The following is a 22,408-nucleotide window of genomic DNA, read 5'->3' on the forward strand; positions in this document are numbered from 1 at the left end:
CTGCTGCCAAGAACCAATCCATCAATGGTGTGGCAGGTGCAGTGACCCTGGGGCCCAGGAGTCTGAGAAGCTCACTGTACCCTAATAATTGCTGAATTTTACTTCAAACTGGAACAGGGGGCTAATTTTCTTCCTTGCCCGTCAAGCTTCTAGACCCTTCTGCCCCACCACTAAAATGAGGTTTCAGAGAGACACTCTCAAAGGGGGAGGGGGTTTGGCAAACGTGGCTGGCCAGTGGGAACCAGAACTGGAGAGCCCATAGACAAGCGTTCACTCAGTCAAAGAGACAGAGGAAAATGGGATGCAAACACCAGAAACACTGCCCTGTTAGCAACTGAAAGTGCTACACACTCTACATTTAAGAGTCACTTGCAATAATGACTTACTATATAAATGTTGCTTCCCTATCCAACACTGTTCTCCCGCAACCAGTGGCAGTGCCACATGGAGACCAAAGAAAAAAATTATGCGGTTTTAGGCAAGGAGGGAAGGCAATGTTCATACTCTTTAATCTGTGATTTCTCTCTTGACGGGGAAGTAATTAGTGTTTGTTTCCTCTCCCTCCCTTCCTTCCTTCCTTGCTCACGCTGTCTATTTCCATCCTAATTTGCATCTGGGGTAACAGAGATAATTAGAAGCTAGTTAATTATAGATTTCTGTACTACACATAGGGAACCTGATACCAAGGCACAGCTACTTTCAAATGTTAAATGGCTATACATGTATTTGGGAATTCTATGGCATATACAATTGTGCTTTAAGTGATATATAAATTGATCCAAAAGCAGTAACAAGTGTTAGCATTACACCAAGTTGGTCACAATAACTACTAATTTCTATCAAGAAAGCGATCTGTCTTTGAAAAGACCTTTTGTGCATGAGAGGAAAGGTGGCAATGGTTGAAAAGGTTTCATCCTTTCTGTCCTTTTTATTGTAGTTCAAAGCTCTTGATTTCCTTGGTGGCGACTCCTGCTTGCGGTTTTGGCATTGGTAAATCTGCAGTTTGTCTAGCTGTATGTGTTTGGTAAGGAAACACTTTAGTAATGTTTACTTCATTTGAGTATCGCTAGCCTGCTTGAATGTGTTTTTTTTAACGGTTGTAATAATTGTACCATATTTAGCGTATCTATTATTGTATTTCAAATTCATGTTTGGATTTGTGCAAGATCTGTACTGTGTTATCATGTGTGCGACTGATTGTTTTTCCAGTCTAGTGGGATATCTTTGGAGCGTTGTGTGTCTGCGCAGAGTAGGTGCAGTTGATCCTCCATCTAGCTTTCTGTGGCAAGTGACCGGTATCTTTTTGGAATATAAAGTTAACTCTGAGGCTTGTATTGATAGTTTTTTCCAGATCATTACTTCAGTAGTTCTATTTACTATTTGATACATCCACAGTTTGTTGAGTTCTAAATAGACACCCTGTTGTTTATTGTTGTCTTATTTGTTGTGTTAGTTTCATTAGAAAGCATTATGTCTGCCTGCAGACTGACAGCCCAGCATGTTGTTGATTGCTATTTGAATGCACCTCTAACATGCCTCTGACTCTGTATCTGAGGCAGAGGACCATGTTGAAGATTCTGGCAGTGAATGTTCTATCCGAGAGGAATCATCTGATGATGAATCCACTATTAGTGCTGATGCAGTGCCTCATTTAAAGGAGAACATTGTCATTAGTGCAGCAAGAGCAAGCGGGATTGTAGCAAGGGACTGGAAGGCTTCCCATTGGAAATGCTGAAGCCCGGGTTCCCCCTAACATGGTGCCGCCTGTTTTATATGTCTTTAGTGGTGTTTCAGAGTTTAGAGTCAATACAGAGAACATTTTACCCATCAATTTCTTCCAACTGTTTACTGATGATGTGTTTTAGACATATTTAGCAGACTAATTTGTATGCAGAACAGTTTTTGAGGGAATACTGTACAGACTTAAGACCCGCTCTAAAGCTAAACAGTGGACTCCCACAAATCTCCATGAGATTAAGAAGCTCTGAGGTTTAACAATGATGAGAAAATTACTCCACACTCTCAACTTATTCAAATGTACAAGCTAAAAATAAACACATGGTACAGATCAGCGTCGGAGGATAGGCGAAAAGAATAGACTTTAATGCAGAATGTGACCAAATTCTTCTGGTGATGAATTTATTCAGTTGTAGCCACAAGAGCCATCTAAATAGAAAGCCAACACGTTTCATCCCCTTGGTACTACTTCAGGGCTAGCAACTTAGCGATGTTGCAGAATTTTGTACATTTTTTGTCTATTACCAAGACAATGGCATATTAATATCGGCCAGGTCTTCCATAAAGGAGAATAGTTGTGAAGAAAAGTTCTTTGAGCTCTAGATGCGGACCCATCGTAATCAATCTGTTTCCCTGCAGTAAACTATCACGTTCTTCCAGACCGCGTAGTCTTCAGAGCACTCTTGGCATTAATGCTGTCAAGTATTATTATACCAGAGCCTTGGGAATAGACAAGAAATATACAAAATTCAAACATACAAATTTCAGTCAAGACTCAGAGGATTGCAGTACTGAAATTGTATTACTCCATATAGAGATGACACACTTTGCATTCCTGGCTCACTTGTAGAACTATGGACTAGGGTTCCCGCTACCTCAATCTATATTGGAAAGTAAACAACAAAGCACTCAGAGGCACAATTCTCACAGCTGTAAATTATAATCGGTAGCAGGTTTAATAGGTCTGCAGGAGCACCAGCCAGTTAGTTATGAGAAAAGTCCTGCAATGGGCTAACTAGAGAAGCTCCCTAGTGGGAGCCAACCATCCCTCCCTCCTTTCCCCCTCCCCCTTTTGTGGTGTCTGCTTCCTTCCTCCCCCATTGAGTTGGTTAGTGAGGCAATCACCTAAGTCCACCCAGTGTCATTCTCTCCTTCCTAGTGGTCAACGTTCTCTAAGGAAGCAGTGGGGGTGACAGTCAGTGCAGGTGCAGCACTTCTATCCATCACCCGGTGCCCCCCTAGCCCCTCTGCACCTAGGCACCATCACCTCTGGGCTCACCCCTGTGCAGGTCAGGCAGTATCGTGTCTCAAGTACATGCGTTCTGTAGGGGCCTCTTGCCCTGACACGTCTCTCTGAGTGTTGCACTTCCCTCCCAATCCGCCCAGCGCAGAAAATCCACTCTCATGAAGTCAACCCATGGTACCACAGCATATTTTCAGTGCATTGTAACGTGGCAAGTATCCGGGCCAATTCGATGAACCTGGTTGTGATTTTGTGTTTAGCATGCCAGGGTTAAAGGCCCAGTAAACAGAACAAGGGTGAGGGGGTCAGGGGACGGTTGGTAGCCTCTGCCAAGAGGTGCACCACCTCATGAGCACAATTCCACATCATATGTAGGAGCTCACCATTAACAGCATGACAGCGCTGTCACGCAGGTGAAGCTAGTAGAAAATAGATGCTAAGTTTCTGGGGCGTGAGGAATGCACAGAGTAAAACATAAAATCGTATGAGTTTGACACAGACATTGAGGGAGATTTTGGGTGCAACCTCCCATATTTTAGTTCAGACACGGTCAGTCATAGGTAAGTTCAAATCCGCTTACCACCTTTCGCGTAGTGTTGTAAGGGGGGAATAGACATCCACACACAGTTCGCCGTACATCTTTGAAACCAGACTTCTTGCATTAGTAGTATCACATAGGAATTGACAGGTGTGAAGCAGCTCCAGTTCTGTCTTTTGCTTACCCCAGATGCTACATGCTGTTGCATCTAGGGTTTCATACAATAGAAACTGACCCACAGAGAGGTTGAATTCCACGCATAAATCTTCAAAGGGTCACAAAACGCCATCCTCATAAAGTGCGCCAACTGTATCTAAGCCTGCTGCCGCTCATTCCTGCAGGAGACCCCCTACCACCTATCTGATGTGCGTGATGAGGGCTTGAAGCGGGAGATCCAGGAAATAAGGGCCCAGCTGCCGTGACTGACGGAGCACCCGCGTCCAGCAGGTGCGAAGTAACAATAGGTCATGCTGTCCTGCAGGGAGCGCCTGCCTGGGATTAAGCAAAAGGGTCAACAACAGGGTCTGGTCAGGGGATCCCGTATCCTTAGCATCCCCGAGCCACCCCCCCTCCCCAACCTAACCCATACATCACTGAAATTGCGGCGCCAAAAAAGTATGATTCAAAGTTGGGTTTAGTTTCCCCCATCTGAGGTTTCCCGCTGCAACCTAGCCAATGCCATACAGTGCCACCCCATGTTCCATCTCCCAAAACGTAGACTGCGGTGCCATTATTGGGACGACCGCAATATTGTACAAGAGGAGAGGCAATGCCACCGTCTTTTGACGGCTATGCGGCCCGCCACCGATAAGGGCAAAGTCTTCAAAAAACCCACACTCACCTGAAAAGCCGTCACCACCATACCCACATTGCCCTCCAGGAGTTCAGGGAGTGTCTGGTAGAGATTGCATCAATGTTTGCTACCAACGCATGTCACCCAGAGGTTCGCCTTCATATTGGTCTACCAGTCCCTTGATGGCAACGGCCATATTTCCTGCAATTATGAGTCGTGATCGGTATTTACTTTTGCTTCGGATGCTGCATTTTGTTGATAATACTATGGCATTGCCACAAGATAACCCTGACTGTGATTGTCTTTTTAAGATTCGGCTTGTTCTTGATCACTTTGTAGATCGATTTCCAAAGATGTATACTCCAGGGGAAGAAATAGCTCTTGAGGAGTCTTTGATCCTGTTCAAGGGCGGTTTGGTTTTTAGGCAGTACATTCCCAGCAAGAGGGCACATTATGGAATTAAGCTGTATATGTTTTCTGAGAGTAGGACAGGATATGTCTGTAATTTCCAGGTGTACACTGGTAGGAATTCCACCATTGAACTCCCTGGTTGTCCGTCCACTTTTGGAGATTCAGAGAAAATTGTGTGGGATCTTACTAGAGGACTGTTTAACAGAGGCCACCATTTGTACCTTGATAACTTCTACACTGCTGTGCAATTGTTTAAGGAATTGTTCAAAGTGGACACTTTTGCTTGTGGCACAATCCGCTCTAACCGTAAAGGTTATCCAAAAGAGCTTGTTTGCAAAAAACTTCAGAGGGGAAAGTGCAGTTCCTTGCGTAGTGATGAACTACTAGCCGTGAAATTTGTGGACAGGAGGGATGTGTACATGCTGACTACCATCCATGATGAGTACTTCACCAGTGGCTGTTTGGGGTCAGATTGCTGAAGTGCGCAAACCTGTGTGCATTTTAGACTACAATGGGCACATGGGTGGTGTTGAAAGAGTAGATCAGAGGTTTGAACCTTACACTGCTATTCGTAAGGCTTACATTTGGTATAAGAAGTTGGCCATCCCTCTCTTCAATTTAGCACCTTTCAATGCTTTTGTTGTGTAAAAGGAGTGTTCTCCTGCGTCAAAGTTGACTTTTGATCAGTTTCAGGAGTCTGTGATAGGTAGCCTTGTTGTTGTGGGATAGGCAAGTGTTCCTGGAGTTGGAGTGCTGGTGGATGTGGCTAGATTGAAAGATCGCCACTTTGCTGATTTAATTCCTCCCACCCCCAAAAAAAACAATTCCTGTAAGAGATGTAGAGTCTGCTTGCGAACAGGTGTGCCGAAGGAGAGTTGTATGCACTGTACCAATTGTCCTTCTAATCCTGAGCTGTGTGTGTCCACATGTTTCAGATTGTATCACACTCAAACGAGGTTTTGGGAGCAACGGTGAGTCTAGTAGTGTACTGCCTGGTCTGTATGGTTTTATATAGTTGTTCAGTTTAATGTTTGGCAATAGATTGATGTCTTTAGTTACTGCTGTTTTTTTATTAGTAATAGTTCTGTATTTAGTTGAAATTGGGTTGTGTATTCTTTCTTGTTAAAAAAAAAATTATGAGGTGTGCGTGGACTGGTGTTTGGCTGGCGGTGTGCATGGACTGGCGCTTGGCTGGCGGTGAGTGGACTGGCGCTTGGCTGGCAGTGTGCGTGGATTGGCGCTTGGTTGGCGGTGTGTGTGGATTGGCGCTTGGCTGGCGGTGTGCGTAGATTGGCGCTTGGCTGGAGGTGTGTGTGGTTTGGCGCCCGGCTAGCGGTGTGCATGGACTGGCGCTTAGCTGGCGGTGTTTGTGCACTGGCACTTGGCTGGCAGTGTGCGTGGACTGGCGCTTGGTTGGCGGTGTGCGTGGACTTGTGCTTGGCTGGTGGTGAGTGGACTGGCGCTTGGCTGGCGGTGTGCGTGGATTGGAGCTAGGCTGGCGGTGTGCGTGGATTGGAGCTTGGCTGTCGGTGTGCATGGACTGGCGCTTAGCTGGCGGTGTGCGTGGACTGGCACTTGGCTGACGGTGTGTGAGTAGTGACTTGCTGCTGGTCACTACACACACTGCTAGCTAAACGCCACTCCACATTATCCGTGAGCTGGTGTGGTTGCTGGGTCAGGCATGTAGGGATATGAAAGTGATGGGCCGTAGAATGGCACTGTCTGCTGGTGTGAGTGTTGTAATGGGCTGGGCCGCAGCTGGCGGTGTGAATAGTTTTGTATGTCACATGTATGAAAGGTGTATGAATGGCCTGTAAAGCAGTTGGCGCCTTGCAGTGGCTTTACAGCTCACGAGCTGTGAGTCAATGGTTCAGTTTCTCTTCCTTTAAATTACTAACAGTGCATTTCATTTTTGTGAAATCTCTGGTTAATACAACTGTATATACTGAACCATCACTCACCCTCGTGCCAAATCCAACCAGTATGTCTGTGTGCTTAAAGAATAGGTGGTTGTTCAGAAATATTTGACTTTTTGGCTTTCTCAAGCAGGGTGTATCTTGTCCCTTTTTGTGAATTTTGTAATGTGTTGGTTTCGTGCCTGGTAGTGTGAATGGTCTTGTGTGTATCACGTATGAAAGGTGTGTGAATAGCCTGTAAAGCGGTTGAGGCCTTGATGTGGGTTTACAGCTCACGAGCTGCGAGTAACTGTTTCAGTTTTTTGTCCTTTCAATTATTGACAGTGCATTTTATTTTTGTGAAATCTCTTGTTAATAAAATTTTATATACTGAACCATCACTCGCCCTCGTGCCAAATCCAAACAGTATGTGTGTGTGCTTGAGGTATAGATGGCTATGCAGTAATCTTTGTCTTTTTAGTCTCTCTGCCAAGGTGTACATTCCATCTAAGAATAACCTACCAACTGTAGATATTGTGGTAAACTAAACACCCATGGGAGTACATGGGGAGGTCTCTCGTGTGGATCCCAACAAGTTATCTTACCCACAATGCCCTGAAAACATCAGAATGTGTGTCACATTTTCCTTACATTATTGTGCCAAAATGTTCACGCTGCAAAAAGAAACAACAAACTTCCTACTACCCAGTGTTCCCCTGGGTCTCCCGCTAAAAATGGTGCCTCACTAGTGTAGGAGGGCCAAGTGCCTGTGTCAGGCAAGGGCCCAAAACGTATTGAGGCAACATCAAAATTGCCTATCACAAAATGACCTGATTTTGCAAGGGGATCACCTGGGTTTGTGGCCCCCTGCTGCGTAGCCATCTAGGGAAACCTACCAAACCCACACATTTCTGAAAAGTAGACACCCGGTGATTCCAGGGAGGTATGGCTTGCGTGGATCCGCTAACGTTTTCTTACCCGGAATCCCCTGAAAACCTCAAATTTAGCTGGAAAAAACCACATTTTTCACACATTTTTGTGTGGGAAAGTTGTGGCATCACTGGGCTGACACAATGTACTACCATCCAGCGTTCCCCCGGGTCTCCCGATAAAAATGGTGCCTCGCTCGTGTAGGAGGCCCATGTACCCGCGACAGACAAGGGCCCAAAACGTACTGAGGCAAAATCAAAATTGCCGATCACAAATTCACCTGGTTTTGCAAGGGGGGTCACCAGGGTTTTTGGCCCCATGCTCGGTGGCCATCTAGGGAAACCTACCAAACCGGGGGATTCCAAGGAGGTATGGCTTGCGTGGATCCCCAAACATTTTCTCACCCAGTATCTCCTGCAAACCTCAAATTTAGTTGAAAAAAAATCACTTTAACACATTTTTGTGTGGGAAAGTTGTGGCATCACAGGGCTTACACAAATTTCCTACCACCCAGCGTTCCCCCAGGTCTCCCGATGAAAATGGTGCCTCACACGTGTAGGAGGCCCAAATACCTGCGACAGGCAAGGGCCCAAAACCTATTGAGGCAACGTCAAAATTTCCTATTACAAAATGACCTGGTTTTGCAAGGGGTTCACCTGGGTTTCAGGCTCTGTGCTCGGTAGCCATCTATGGAAACCTACCAAAACCACACATTTCTGAAAACTAGACACCTGGGGGATTCCAGGGAGGTATGGCTTGCATGGATCCCCTAACGTTTTCTTACCCAGAATCCCCTGCAAACATCAAATTTAGCTGAAAAAAATCACTTTTTTCACACATTTTTGTGTGGGAAAGTTGTGGCATCGCTGGGCTGAACCAGATTTCCTACCACCCAGCGTTCCCCCGGGTCTCCTGATAAAAATGGTGCCTCACTCGTGTGGGAGGCCCAAGTACCCATGAGAGGCCAATTTTTCCTATATTGAACTGTTAGTTTCTATGAAGAAACCTTGAATGATCTACACAAATGACCCCTTGCTGAATTCAGAATTGTGTCTAATTTTCTAAAATGTATTGCAGGATCCATTATTGCTTTCATACCCATTTCTTCCATTAACTGTAAGGAGGTTGAAAGCACAAAAAATAGCAAAAATAGGCTTTGTCCCAGAAAAATTCCAAAACTGTGTAAAAAATGTTGTTTTTCTGACAAAAGTCTGCTTGTCTCTGAAGGCTGGGAAGATGGTGATTTCAGCACCACAACCCCCTTTTTTATACCATTTGCAGGGAAAAAACCGGAAGCTTTCACCTGGAGTCCTTTTTTCCACAAAAATAAATAAATCGCTGTATTTTGGCTAATTTCTGGCTCCCCTCCAAGGGAATCCACAAACCCTGGGTACCTTTAGAATCCCCATGATGTTGGAAAAAAAGGACACAAATTTGGCGTGGATACCTTGTGTGGTTAAAAAGTTACTAGAGTATAAGCGCAAACTACCCCAAATAGCCAAAAAAAGCCTTAGCACGGGTGGAGGAGGGAGTGGGGGAGGGGTGGGGGTAGGCCTAGCAACAAAGTGGTTAACACTCTATAAAAAACATATATCTGATTCGGTCTAGCCTAAGGAGTGAAGTAACTGATAGTGGATCTTGTTACTACTGAGTGACCGATTAGGAGATCAACCCAGTGATTGTCCATAGATTTTATCTTTCTCTCGGGCTTCTTTATAAAGAAAAGTGTTAGCAAGACAGGAATATTTCGGTGCAGGGGCATTTGATATGGATACGTCTGTCCTAACAATGGTGCCTTCCTTTGGAGAGAATCTATTGAGTTCCCAGTACTCCATTCTTTGAGATAACAATGCAGTGACCATAGAGAAACATTTCAAAAAAATATATTTTCTGAGTCTGCACACTCGAAGATTCGATCTGCATGCAATGAGCCACATTTCTCCAGACTATCTGACCTGGTGTTTTTTTGGTAACATGGAGTTTCTTTGCTTTCAAAATTCAGAACACTCAATAATTCCACCAGTCTGGGGGCAAGCAGGTCACTATTCATTGCTAGATGGATCTGGAAAGGCAAGTTAAGGATATGTATGTTTTTTCCTCTTATATGTCTATATGTTGTTGAAATAAAAGGGACTGAAGCTTTAAATGTGTCTAAAGGATAATATGGGGGTGCCATGATTATGCACAGATGGTAACCAGTACTATGTTTACTCATGCTCGTCTGGAATCCCCATACTCCATGGACACAAGTAGAAAATTCAAAAGTTACCCTTTTCCACAGTCAAGCACTAATTCAATGGAGACAGAGAGAAAATGTAAACTTTTTTGAAAATCAATAAAATTCTAACAAAGCATTGTCATGCTGAATATTATGCACCAGCCTCCAGACAGGCAATCATAGCAACTGAGATCCAAAACCGAACAATACGTGCCTTCAATCAATCAATCAATCAGGGAATTGTAAGCGAGCTACTCACCCGTGAGGGTCTCAATGCGCTTGGGGGGGGGGGGGGGGGCTGCTCCATTCAGCTGAAGAGCCAGGTCTTGAGGGTCTTAATATGTACAGAATTTAAAAATACACAACTTGTCTAGCTTCCTCAATGGTCACAGTATTCTCCAAAGAAAAATAGAACTAGAGCAAGCAGAGTGTCCAAAAGCATAGCTTGATGCTGAGAGTGGAAAGCAGCTATGATTTATATGTGGAAGTCAGAACCCTTTTTGCAAATAAGCGTGCCAGGCATCCACATATTCAGGTGAACGCACAAGTGGGTTGTCCCTTAGCCACAGCAAAAAAATAATAATAATAATAATAATTTTAGAATTTAGCAAAAATTCTGAAATTTGTTTTTCTGTGGGGTCTCCTAGCACGCTAATTATTGGCGTGGGTGGGTTTTTGAACCCACCAATTCCTTCGAGCTTGCAGCTGTTGAAAATATTTTTGGGGGAGAATGCAGTTTTTGTGATTTAATTATGCTGGAACCAATATAGACCAGTTTCTGCATAAGAAATTTGGTATGATGGCAACCTGTAACTGGTGAAAAGCAATTTACAATAATGCATTTTTTTTTTATTACATGATTTTCATTCAGTCCACAGTTCCCAATTAAAATGGCTGGCTACCCCCACACCTTTCGCAAAGCTTTGAATTAGAGATCTGGTTTCTAAACTCGGGAGAAGTGTGACATTTCAGAACCAGAATTATCCACAGAATTAACTGCACTCTCTGTCCTGTTATGTTATGTTATCATAGGTTTTATTAAGCGCTCAGCTACTCTAGCAGAGTGTCCCGGCGCTGACAGATCAGACACAGCATAACTCATCCATTGGGGGGCCAATTAGAGGCCGAAAAGCCACGTTTTAAGATCTTTCCTGAAAGATGCCAAATTCTCGTTTTTTCCCAGAGCAAGAGGCAAATCATTCCAGGCACGTGACGCTAGATGTTGAAAAGAACGGCCCCCAGTCCGTGCACGCCTGATTACAGGGATCCTTGCCAGTGACAAGGCAGCCGATCGTAAGGCTCTGGTTGGATGATGGAAGACAATTCTCTTCCGCAAATAAAGAGCCCCAATGCAATGAAAGGCCTTAAACGCCATGGTGAGGGCCTTGAACTTAATGCGCTTCCTAATTGGAAGCCAGTGAAGGGACTCCAGAAGGCCAGTGGCATGAGAGCGGAGACCAAGGCCAAAAATGGCCCGAGCCGCCGCATTCTGCACTACCTGCAACTGTGACAAAAGATATTCAGGCAGGCCGAGGTAGAGCACGTTCACGTAGTCCAACCTCGATCCAATCAGGGCTTGCACCGTTGTTTTCCTATGGGCGATAGAGAGCAGGGGGAGGAATTTCCTCAGCATTTTGAGTACTCCGAAACACTGCCCCACCAAGCCAAGAATCTGAGATTTCAATGAAAGGCAATTGTCCATCTTGACTCCCAGGTTTCTGGCTACCTTGGAGTCACAGTCCTCACAGTGGGACGAGCTCCCCCCTACCCCCCCCCACAGCAATTTCAAGTCTGCATATGTGAATCAGCAGATGCATTGCGATCAGCATCCAAAATCCAAATAGTCTAATTTTGGATGCGCAAAATCTAAAGTACTGAGCTTCAAAGTCTTCAGCATGTCACCCTTTAGGGCTCAATCAAATGTATTGGGAAGGACGCGAGGCTCTGAAATAACGCCCAAGAAAAACAACACATGTTTGCTCATGTACAGGGGAAATGTACTTTTACAAAGTACCACGGAAGAGTATTGAGACAAGTTGGGCAACAAAAGCTTTCCAGTTTCAATCATTGGTGGGATGTTCTTCCCCATCAAGTAATCCATAAGAATAGGAGTTGTTTTTTTGTTTTGCAAATGCTTTATATTTGTGAAAAATCCATTGCTTTTCTTATTTCATGTTATCAGTTTCTTGTGGTTAAGTATGTCACGTGCATATTTTCCGGAGTATTTTTCTCTATTCTGAGTGACTGAAAATCATTGTTTGCACTTTCTCATGTACAACTTCATTAATTTTGTAAAGCTCTTTAGAAAAAAACGCAATTGAGTCTTTATTAAATGAATAAATACCTAACGCTACATCTCACAACGCCCTCCAGAAATGTTTTACATAATATAGTGTTAAGTAATGAGGATTACGGGACATTGATTTGCGTTAGCATTGTTTGAAAGGTATCCCCTACGGGCCACCAGAAATGCTTTGTTCGAGCACGATGTTTTACGTTTCACTTATGTTTCTTAAAAATGAATTAAAGTAATTTAAGTGTGACATTGTACAACAATTGTATCCACATGTCGGTACATAATATGATGTAAAATCCACTGTAGACGTGTTTAGCTTCCAAAATGTTCTATTTTATGAGAGAAAATATAAAGTTTGTCAATTGAAGTCAGTGCCAGGTTAAATAAGACTGCCAATCAAAGAAACACTCTCTTAAATAGTCACCGACCACTGGTGCATTTCTTCACACCGGAGCAGTGCACGAGGGAGTTATGATCCCGTGCAACCTCAAAGATATGGGCACAGCACAGAGAAAGGCTGAAAACCTATTGAACAAAAGCCTGTGGCAGGTGGCACGTGACGTTAATGGTCGATCCCACCTGCTCCGCTCCAGCGAGCAGCTGGAAGCAGACCTGTCACTCCTGGCAGGTAAGTGCACACCCCCTGCCTGAGAGCTTTTGTTCCTTCCGCCCACGCGCACGTCTCCGCACAGAGCAGCATGAATGTGCCAGGCCAACAACGCCGCTAATAGAGCACCCGCTACACGGGGAGCCGATGTCTTCATTCAGAAGCCAGGAGAAGCAAGCGCTCGTGAAATGGAGGGCTCATTCCACAACCCGGGCGCCAATTACACACTCAAGTGGATGCGTGGATTTCTGAAGCCTCATGCCCCCATGAAATGGCTCCTTACGGCTCTCCACAAAAAAGGAGTATCCCGGATCACGTCCTAAAATACACCTCGAAATCACAACAAAAACATCGCTGCAATGGCTGAGGTCTTCTTTAAAAAGGTCGCGGGGCAGTTTGAATGTACCAGTGGGACCCTCATCAAGGTCACAGAAAGAGTTTTCACCGAATTTTGAGGAAATAGATGAGGTTGCCATAGTGACCGCCCGGTACAGCAGGAGCACACATTTCAAACTGTATCAGAAAAGCATCGCCACTTAACGGGGAAACAAGCATCTCGAAAGCAATCTCCACGCAGGGCTATTTTTAGCTCCACCGAGTGTAAGCAGGGGCACATCGAGGCTCTGTGACACCTGCCCGGGCAGGCGACCTGCGCTCCCCTCCAGATTAAACCCGTACAGTTTATTCTAGCACTGTTTAATCCCCAAAAGAACCAGACGGGTTACAAAGTAAAAGCTTTCACGCCACAACCAACAACACAATGTAATCTGTACAGCAATAAAGAATGCTGTACAAACTAGTAACATTAAATGAACTCCTGAGAAGTGTGGGCTGTGTATATACAGATAATAAAAAGTACATAACTGAATTTACTCGCATATGCTTTAGGAAGGACATTTTGAAACGACGAAAACACCAAAATTAACAGTGAAGAAATACATTTATATATATTTTAAAAAATGATAACTGCGAAAGGTAATGAAGTGTGATCCACTATGCCGCGATAGAAATTTAAATTGAGCAAATACATCAGCTACTGGTGTTTTTTTATTTCCATGCATTAACAGCAGGCAGGGTAGCCACTGCTGGCGAGGCTTTCACGGACAAGTTATTTGAGATCAACACCACATGGTGACTATCCTCGTTGCCACATATACATGCAAGGACACAAACTCAAAGCAACCCGTACAGAGTCCAATGAAAAGGTTGTATAAATGCTCAACTAAATGCTCGCAGCTGTACTGTCTTTTTTCTGGAAAACAACTAGTTACAGGCAATTCATCTCCGTCCCACATAAGATTGTCTTCCACCACACACCCAACATCCTGTTCTCCACAGGCTGAACATGCAGTAGTTCTGAGAGCTATTTTAAATCATCCTCCCAGTATTTTAAACTTCTGATGTTACCACACACGACAGGATCGATTCATAAGAATTATTGTCAAATCGCATCTCAAATCCTGGTTTCCATTCCAAGTACATGGATGGCTGTAGGAGCACACATGTCGCTTCCAGCATCCTAACTCGCTAGAGCGCGCAGCAGACACCCACCTTTTGGTTACTCGCGACTTCGTCCCTGCTGCGACCCAGCTCGTCAGCAAGTTTCACGTTCTCCTCTTGAAGTGCTGCGAGCTCCTGGGATTTCTGAGCAGCTGCCAGCATCAGGTCTTCCCTGCGAATACAGTGAGTGCATGGTTACTATAGAAACACGACAGGGAAGAAAAACTGGGGGAGAGAATTAGCTTCACAGCTCAAGAAAAGATATCTAGGCCATGTGATTAATATGTTCCACGGTGTTATGAAGAAAACTTGGCAAAAAGATGAAAATGGACAAAAGTGAACAATTAATGTGTCTAAAAAGGTATCATGCCTTCCCTTGTGTACTCATGGTGAATGCCTAAGAGGAATTACATCTTCTGATGATCGAAACAAACCTTATTTTTTGACCAGAGGCAACACAACAAAAAATGTAAACTAAATGTTAAGTTAAATCTAACTCACAATGCTCAGTAGGGGTACTGAGTTTTTCTGGAAGGCAAACTGGATTATGATCAAAATTGAGGTGCTGGTGTTCGGGGGCCCTTCCTGCTTGTCCCCCCTTCTTGGTGGCCTCAACTGTAAGGCACTTGCCCAAATCCACCAATACTTGCTCACAACCTGGGGGTCAGTCTGCCAGAGGCAGTCTGAGCATTGGGGACACTTATATGCATGGGCAGTTTTGAATCCTTGACACAAGTGTGACTACAGCATGGCACTACGCGTCAGACACACATGACCAATAGACAACCCAGAAACAGGGTACCCTCTATTGAAGGAATAGTGATTCAGGCTAGAGCCTTAGACCTCACGTATCTGCATGGAATGGATGCATAGTTAGGCAAGGATACGTAACTTAACCATAGCAAACACCCCAGACACAGTTGGTCTCTAGTATGGCCCAAAACATGTTGGCTCATACACATTAGGGTTAATAGAGAGACTAAAACTATATAAAAACCATGTAACACTTTTTATCCATACCGTGGTACCCTACAAATAAAGAATTAATTTGGGTATACGGTGCAGTATTTTTAACTTGTCCCCCTTGCCTGGATCCCTGCTTATCCAAGAAGGCCTTATCTAATAACTCCCATCTTTTTGGTAGAGTCCGGCATGGTTGTACCAACCTACTAGGGTGTGGATAGGCACCAATGATGAAGCATGTCACGATAAAGTGAGTGAGGAGTCTATTTCAATATCTTTGGATACCTTGGCAGACATAGAAAGCAAAGTCCACTTCGAACTTCATCCAACTCCTTTTTCTTCTTCCCCACCCAGTTGCCCGACTGTGAGAATAGTGATTATTTGGGAGCATGCAACTGGGTATGTAAGCTCTTGCTCTCCTTTTGTGAGAATGAGGAAAAATAAGTGCCAATCCCAAAAAATGGGAGCTGGTGGGTTTCACCGGCCAGAAAAATTAGTGCCTGTGGACTCCACAGGCAATATCAGACTCAAGTTAGAAATGGCTCGCTCTATAAATTAAATTAAAATATAATAGGTAGAGTATCACAGCACAGACTTAAATGTTAAAAAAAGCACACAACACTTTGAACTCGTATTTGTAGGGCCGCCTAAAGTTTCGAGGTAGCGTGTCTATCAAAAGATTCTCCAGTCGTCATTAGGACACCCTCTATTTAATGGAGTGGGAAGGTTAAAGGCCTAGTCAGAGTTCTGTATATTGAACTTCAGATCTCTTGTAACAGTAACCCACAGAGCGGTTCAGTACTGATCTCTCTTTTTTAATATGTATTTTTCTTTCATGCCAGCACACAGCCATGTGCTGAAATCGGCATGGTAGGTGACTAGAAGGTTAGAGACAATGCTCGATTTTTAAGTAATGTGTGTCCATAAACGTACTGGTGTACCGGTCTCAGATGCAGCTTGAATGGGGTATGGACAGGGAAACTGGAATTTCGCGATTGAGCGACTTGTGGTGTTTTTCACACAATTATGGATTTTCAGCATTTGCCACACAATTCATCCTCTGCTGCATAATGTGCAGATTCTAACAAAAAAAAATAGCTTCTAGTTCAAAAGGTCCAAAAGTTCCTAAAAATGTAGCGGTACGTGTTGCTGTGCAGTGGAAGGGCCTTAACAAAGATTTACTGGCCACCTTTCTGTATTTTATGGCTACCTTCGGGTGCTAAACTGGTACTAATAAGGTGCAACATATACCCAAACAGTTTTAACATGTGTAAAAAAATAACATAGTACTATAAGAACAAAATTTGCCTCATTGTGCCGCATAATTTGTCTTTTCTTGTCATATAATTTAGTCAACCTTGCAACATAATTTGGCCCTCCCTTGCTGCATAATTCCAGTGTCCTGAACACGAGGATGTTAATCATATTGTAGGCTACACAGTGTTTACGGTCAGTCTTAATACCTGTTTCAAATTTAGTCAGGCTTTAAGTCTTTTCTTCAGTCCTGTATATTTGGAGGCAGGGGAATTCAATCACTGGGAGCGTTTTTCCTCGTACATCTTCCTTAATCTGTATGGTTTATATAATACGTTACTACCCCCATTTATTTTTTCTAGACTGGATTCTCCTTTCAAATTCCTGACATTTATTAAGAATTTTGTGAGTATGCTTTCATAAGAAAATAAGTTACTTAGCTGTAACTGTAGTTATCCTGTATTGGTATCTTTCATAGATTCACATGCTTGAATCATTCCCCATCATCGAGGTGGGAGTCCCACTGAACCCTAATGAAGCAGTGCATAACATTATCATAGCCTATAATAGCAATGAAAAAAATCACTTTAATAACCTATCCATATCCTTTAAAAGGAACCAAACAGGCAGCAGCTCCCCCTAGAACACTCCCTACAGAGGTTAAGTCCCTCAGATTTTCAAGCACTAGTGGGAAAAGTAATCCCATAGCAATAAGGGGAGCCTCTAAGGGGAGGAGGTTGGGTTGCATGTGAATCGATGAAAGATAACAATACTGGAGAACTACAGTTACCGGTAAGTAATTTCTCTTCTTCTTCGGTATAGGATCTTTCATAGATTCAAGTGCTTGAATCAGAATAACAAACAATTACAATAGTTGTACAATCTTTATGCTAATAGCGCGAATGGCGGGTGTTATTCATATATATCCACAAAAAAATGCCATTGCCCAGATCCGAAAATAGTAGCATTCATTGTAAATTCACACAGGCTGCAGCAGCTCGTTGTTCCCCTGACGCGTTTCGGTGGAATGCCTTGTTCACAGGCACGTTACAACTAAGCCAAGTCCCAGCTGTTTAAATACTAATCATATCACGTGCTTGTGTGCTCTTGTACTACTTTTCCCAACATGCAGTTAATCTTAGCAGTTGTTATGTTTCATATAGGGACCCCAATATAGGCCCAAGTAGCAACTCAAGGGGGGCGCTAGGTGGCGCACTTGCGGATGGTAGCCTTCGTGTGAGGCTCTCGCCAGCCAGTGATTAAAATCCTTCATTTATCCTGAAATTGGCAGTTTTCGGGGATTTTGGAGGCATCAAAAGGTAGCTCTGACCCTCCGACAGGCATTTGCCGAGTTTCAGCGCAAGATTGACGCCGTGAGGTGCTGCAGACTGCGCGCCGTGAGGGAGCTGTGGAAGAGACCCTGTACGGGGGCCGGCTACGTTAACAACACGAGACGGCGGCCGCACACGTGGCTGCGGGCCCCACTCAACGGCGGACTGTGGTCCGAAACCTCGAGCGGCAAAAGACTGCGCCGCGCCGGCATAGGCGATCTCACTGACCCTCCTCTCTGCCCACGCGCCTAGACTTGAAAGGACACCTGCCATACGAGGACATTGGAGGTGAGCTGGGAAGGGGCCCCATTGCTCCGCTTGCACATGCAAATTGAGAGAGCTGAACACAGCCCCCCCAGATTTGGAGACTCAATTGCCGGCGGGGCCCTGCTGCGCTGCGGGGGACATGTGAGGTCACTACTGCGCTGTCTTGAAGGCAGTGGGACCGGAGGCCTTGGACGCCTGTGGCAGAGGCGCATAACGTTGGCTTGAGAAGCGGGAACACCGGGGGGCAGGGACTTGACCGGCCTACACCAGGCCATACCCCTTGCACCATTTAACTCCGCACTGCAGTGAAGGACCGGGGTGGACTGCGGGACATGCCTGGGGCGCTGACGACCGGTTTGCCCTGTGGTCAGAAGAGCAGTCATTACTCCTGACCCTTGGGAGGGAACGCAGCCGCTTATTACAGCCTGTTCACGCCCGAGGCACAGAACGTTGGGTACTGCATAGGCGGAGGACGCCAGAGGGCCCCGGTGCCCTGGTGTGAGAGAGACCCGACAAAAGGTGGCCATGGATACAGCGCCGGGCCCTATTATTGGAGGCTCTGCTGCTCCTGCTGGCGCACAGTCCTAGTCGAGGTCATCAGGGTGTGGATCGTCCACGGGGTGCTGCGGCACCGCCAAAGATGCAACAATTATGGGCAAGCCTGACGCGAAACAACCAAAACTAACGTTTGACGCTACCAAGAGGCCGACCCGCTCAGGGCAGGACCAGCAGGGCCAAGCAGGAGCCAGTGGGACAAGAGAGACTTCCACTGAGCCGACTGCGTACCTGCAGGATATTCTCCGTGAAGTTCGCTAAGGGTTTGTCACGATTGCAGACAAAGTCGACAGAATGTCTTCGCGTATGGATGCCATGGTCCACAAGTTGGATGTCCACGAGGAACGTTTAACAGAAGTGGAGCGACGCATCTCGGACTCGGACGATGTCACGGCTAGACACACTTCGCAGCTCTCCAGGATGGATAACCTGCTACGAATAATTGTGGCTAAGAATGAGGATTTGGAGGCGAGGAGTAGACGCAATAACATTGGCATTTTGGGTATTCCGGAATCGACCAACACAGGGAGAATGGAGGAATAATTTGAGAAAATACTGCAGGCGTCGATTGGATCTGAGGCCTTCTCTCCTCAATTCATAGTTGAAAGGGCGCACCGCTCGTTGGGGCCTTGGCCCAAGCCTGGCACCGCTCCAAGGCCCATAATTGCTCGCCTCCTAAATTATAGGGACAGGGATGTAGCCTTGAGATCTGCGCGCAACCAACAATCGCTATCCTTTGATGGTAACTCCTTTACCATATATCCTGATTTCACGCCTATGGTACAGGAAGAGCGGCGAAAGTTCCTGGATGTAAAGGCGAAACTGCGCAAAGCACAAATTGACTACGCTCTTCTATATCCGGCACGCTTGAGGGTAACGCATCAAGGCCGGCAGAACTTCTTCACAAAGCCGCAGCAAGTGGAAGACTTCCTCAAACACCTCAAACAATCGAACAGATCTGGTGGTGCGGAGGGAGGGCCGCCGGACTCTCCAATGGAGGCAGCTAATGAGGAAGAAGAATGAACATTCCCAGCAATGTTGACATTATCGACCTATGGTTCTCTTGTGAGTATTGTTCTTGAAGATGGAGGGGCACTGCACTGTCCTTAACAATGAATATACTGTGCCCCCCCCCGAGGTGCCTAATACTTGATCGCTGGGCACCCCTCTTCCACACTCGGGGAGACTACTGCCTTGGCGGTGGTTTCTCTGCGTGAGAGGGGTTGATGTGTAACCACCTAGACATGGCCCCCAGCGGGAAATACCCTATGGCTCTTTGCCGTTTCCTCAGGAATGGGGCTGTAACACGTCCCTGGTTGGGAAGTAGTTCAGGGTGGGCGGGGTGGGAGTATCATACTGGCAGGTTGGGGTTGCTTCAGTGGGAGGGGGGAGGACGATGCGGGAATGTTTGGGGATTTATTGTTTTGACCTTGGTAAACACACAGCCCAATATTCAGAACAGGTACATTGCAAATAGAAGTTGAAAATGCATTGGATACACAGCCACTCATGGGAAATACGTACCGTAAAATGATGCTATGGCAAGAGACACCCTATTTGGAATCTTTTCAATGGCATCTGTATGGCTCATGATAGTAAGACACAACTGAATATTATTACGTGGAATGTCCGAAGGCTGGGGGATCTTCGGAAGAGGCGACATATATTGGCATATTTGGACAGACATAACACGCATATAGCTATGCTGCAAGAAACCCATTTTACGTCCCAACAGCCTAATGTATTTGCTTCTAGATGGGCCACACACAGAATTTTCTCCTCTTATTCCAGCTACGCCAGAGGCACGGCTATTTTGATAAAAAACAGGTGCCCTTCTCCCTGGTGGGCTCGAAAAGTGATAAGGGCAGATATTGCATAGCATGGGGCGCATGGGTATGGAGTCAGTCACACTAGAATGTTGTTATGGACCTAATGTGGATGATCCAGACTTCTACTTCACCCTATGGGAAGAGCTGAGGGCTATTGGGTCGAATCACATTGTTTGGGGAGGGGATTTCAATGTTACCTATGCTCCGTATATGGACAGATCTCACCCCGCTCCACACCACCGCACCAAGGCAGGCGCACTGCTTCAGGACATCATTACAGAACATCAGCTTCTAGACGCATGGCGACACACACACCCCTCGAAAAAGGAGGGCACACATTTTACGGCGCATGCAGCTACCTGGGCGAGGCTAGATTACTGGTTTGTCTCTCAGGGACTGTGGCCTGCCATCTGCACGGTACAACATTTGCCTCGAACATATTCTGATCATGCACCTGTCAGATTAGCACTTTCTTCAGCAGATTTTAGCACATCGCCGCAGCGCGTGGCGTATGAGCCCTAAAATGTTAATGGACACAGTCTTCCAGGAGGAACTACGCAGAGAGATATTAGATTTTTTTGAACGTAACAAGGGGACGGTGCAGAGCGTGGAGACCATTTGGGAGGCCTTTAAAGTCACTCTAAGAGGTTATTGCATCTCCAATGGGTATGGGGTGCTTCGGGCTATTACTGACACAATTCGTAGACTAGAGCGCGAACTTAAAACTCTGGAAGAGGAACTGCAACATGTACCTAATCAAGATACGCAAGAGACATTCAGATCCAAACTTACAGAATACACGGAAGAAGCACAGAGGGAGGTGCACTTTAGGGGCAAGCATTGGCAGGCTCAAAGATATGGAGAGGGGGAGCAGCCGGGCAAGACATTGGCGGATATCGTCCGTATGCCTCGTTATTCCAACTATGTAGTAGAATTGGAAAAAGCTGACGGGACTCGCTGCTTTGATACGGCAGGCATACTAACGGAATTTACCAATCATTATGAGGGATTATATACCACCTCAGGGACCTCCAGTGTTAAGCTAGATGATTACTTAAAAGACGTGACCCTTGGCTGGCTAAGCGATGTTCAGCGTAGATTTCTGTGTGCACCGTTTGAATTGGATGAGGTTCGCGAAGCCATAATGGGGTTACAATCTGGTAAGGCTACAGGAATGGATGGTATCCCCATTGAATTCTATAAAACTTATATTGATGTCATGGCCCCAATGCTGCGAGAGGTTTATGAAGAATCCTTGGAGGTGGGATCTCTCCCCCCGTCAATGAGAGAGGCCCTCATCATATCCCTGCTGAAACCAGATAAACCGGCCCAGCTATGCGGCTCCTACCGGCCACTATCTTTGCTCAATTGTGACGCCAACATTTTGGCTAAACTTATTGCTAATAGACTGACTCTGTTGCTCGAACATCTTATCCTCCCGGACCAGTCTGGATTTGTCCCTGGGAGAGCCACCTCCCATAATTTGAGAACCCTCTTCACGTAATGAATAATGTTGCCTCTGAGATTCCGTTAGCAGCTATTTTCCTAGACGCCACGAAAGCCTTCGACTCTATTGAATGGCATTATTTATTTGCAATCATGAGTCGGATTGGGTTCCCGCCACTCTTTCTAGCTTGGATCCAGCTATTGTATTATCAACCGGGAGCTAGAGTGCTTATAAATGGCCAGATGTCACCGAGATTCTCGATTACTAGAGGCACGCACCAAGGGTGCCCTTTATGCCCCCTCTTATTTGCTTTAGCCACAGAACCCCTTGCAGCACACCTGCGGCAACATCACAACGCAATGGCCTTACAATGTAGCATGCGGCAAATCCTTATCTCCATGTACGCGGATGATATCACGCTGTATGTGAAAGACCCGCAGAACAATTTGAATACACTCTTGCGGGAGTTTATTATTTTTGGGCACCTCCCTGGAGTTCAGATCAAGTGGGGGAAATCATGCATCTTTCCCTTAACTGACTCAGTGGCCCGCTTTCCGATGGACTACCCCGTTGGAGTGGTGCGCAGATGAACTC

The 22,408-nt window shown here is 45.5% G+C and overlaps 1 protein-coding gene across 10 annotated transcripts in view; it reads right to left on the reverse strand.

Annotated features, from left to right (window-relative positions):
• CLIP1 (CAP-Gly domain containing linker protein 1) overlaps positions 1–22,408 on the reverse strand; it is a 771,076-nt gene that overhangs the window by 198,475 nt on the left and 550,193 nt on the right. For all 10 annotated transcript variants that reach the window (XM_078667570.1, XM_078667568.1, XM_078667562.1 and 7 more), the window contains one exon: positions 14,220–14,340. In XM_078667570.1, the coding sequence (XP_078523696.1) occupies positions 14,220–14,340 (121 nt within the window). The remainder of the gene's footprint in view (positions 1–14,219; positions 14,341–22,408) is intronic.

Source organism: Lissotriton helveticus, chromosome 11, assembly GCF_964261635.1.
Source record: "Lissotriton helveticus chromosome 11, aLisHel1.1, whole genome shotgun sequence".
Classification (NCBI taxonomy): Eukaryota; Metazoa; Chordata; class Amphibia; order Caudata; family Salamandridae; genus Lissotriton; species Lissotriton helveticus.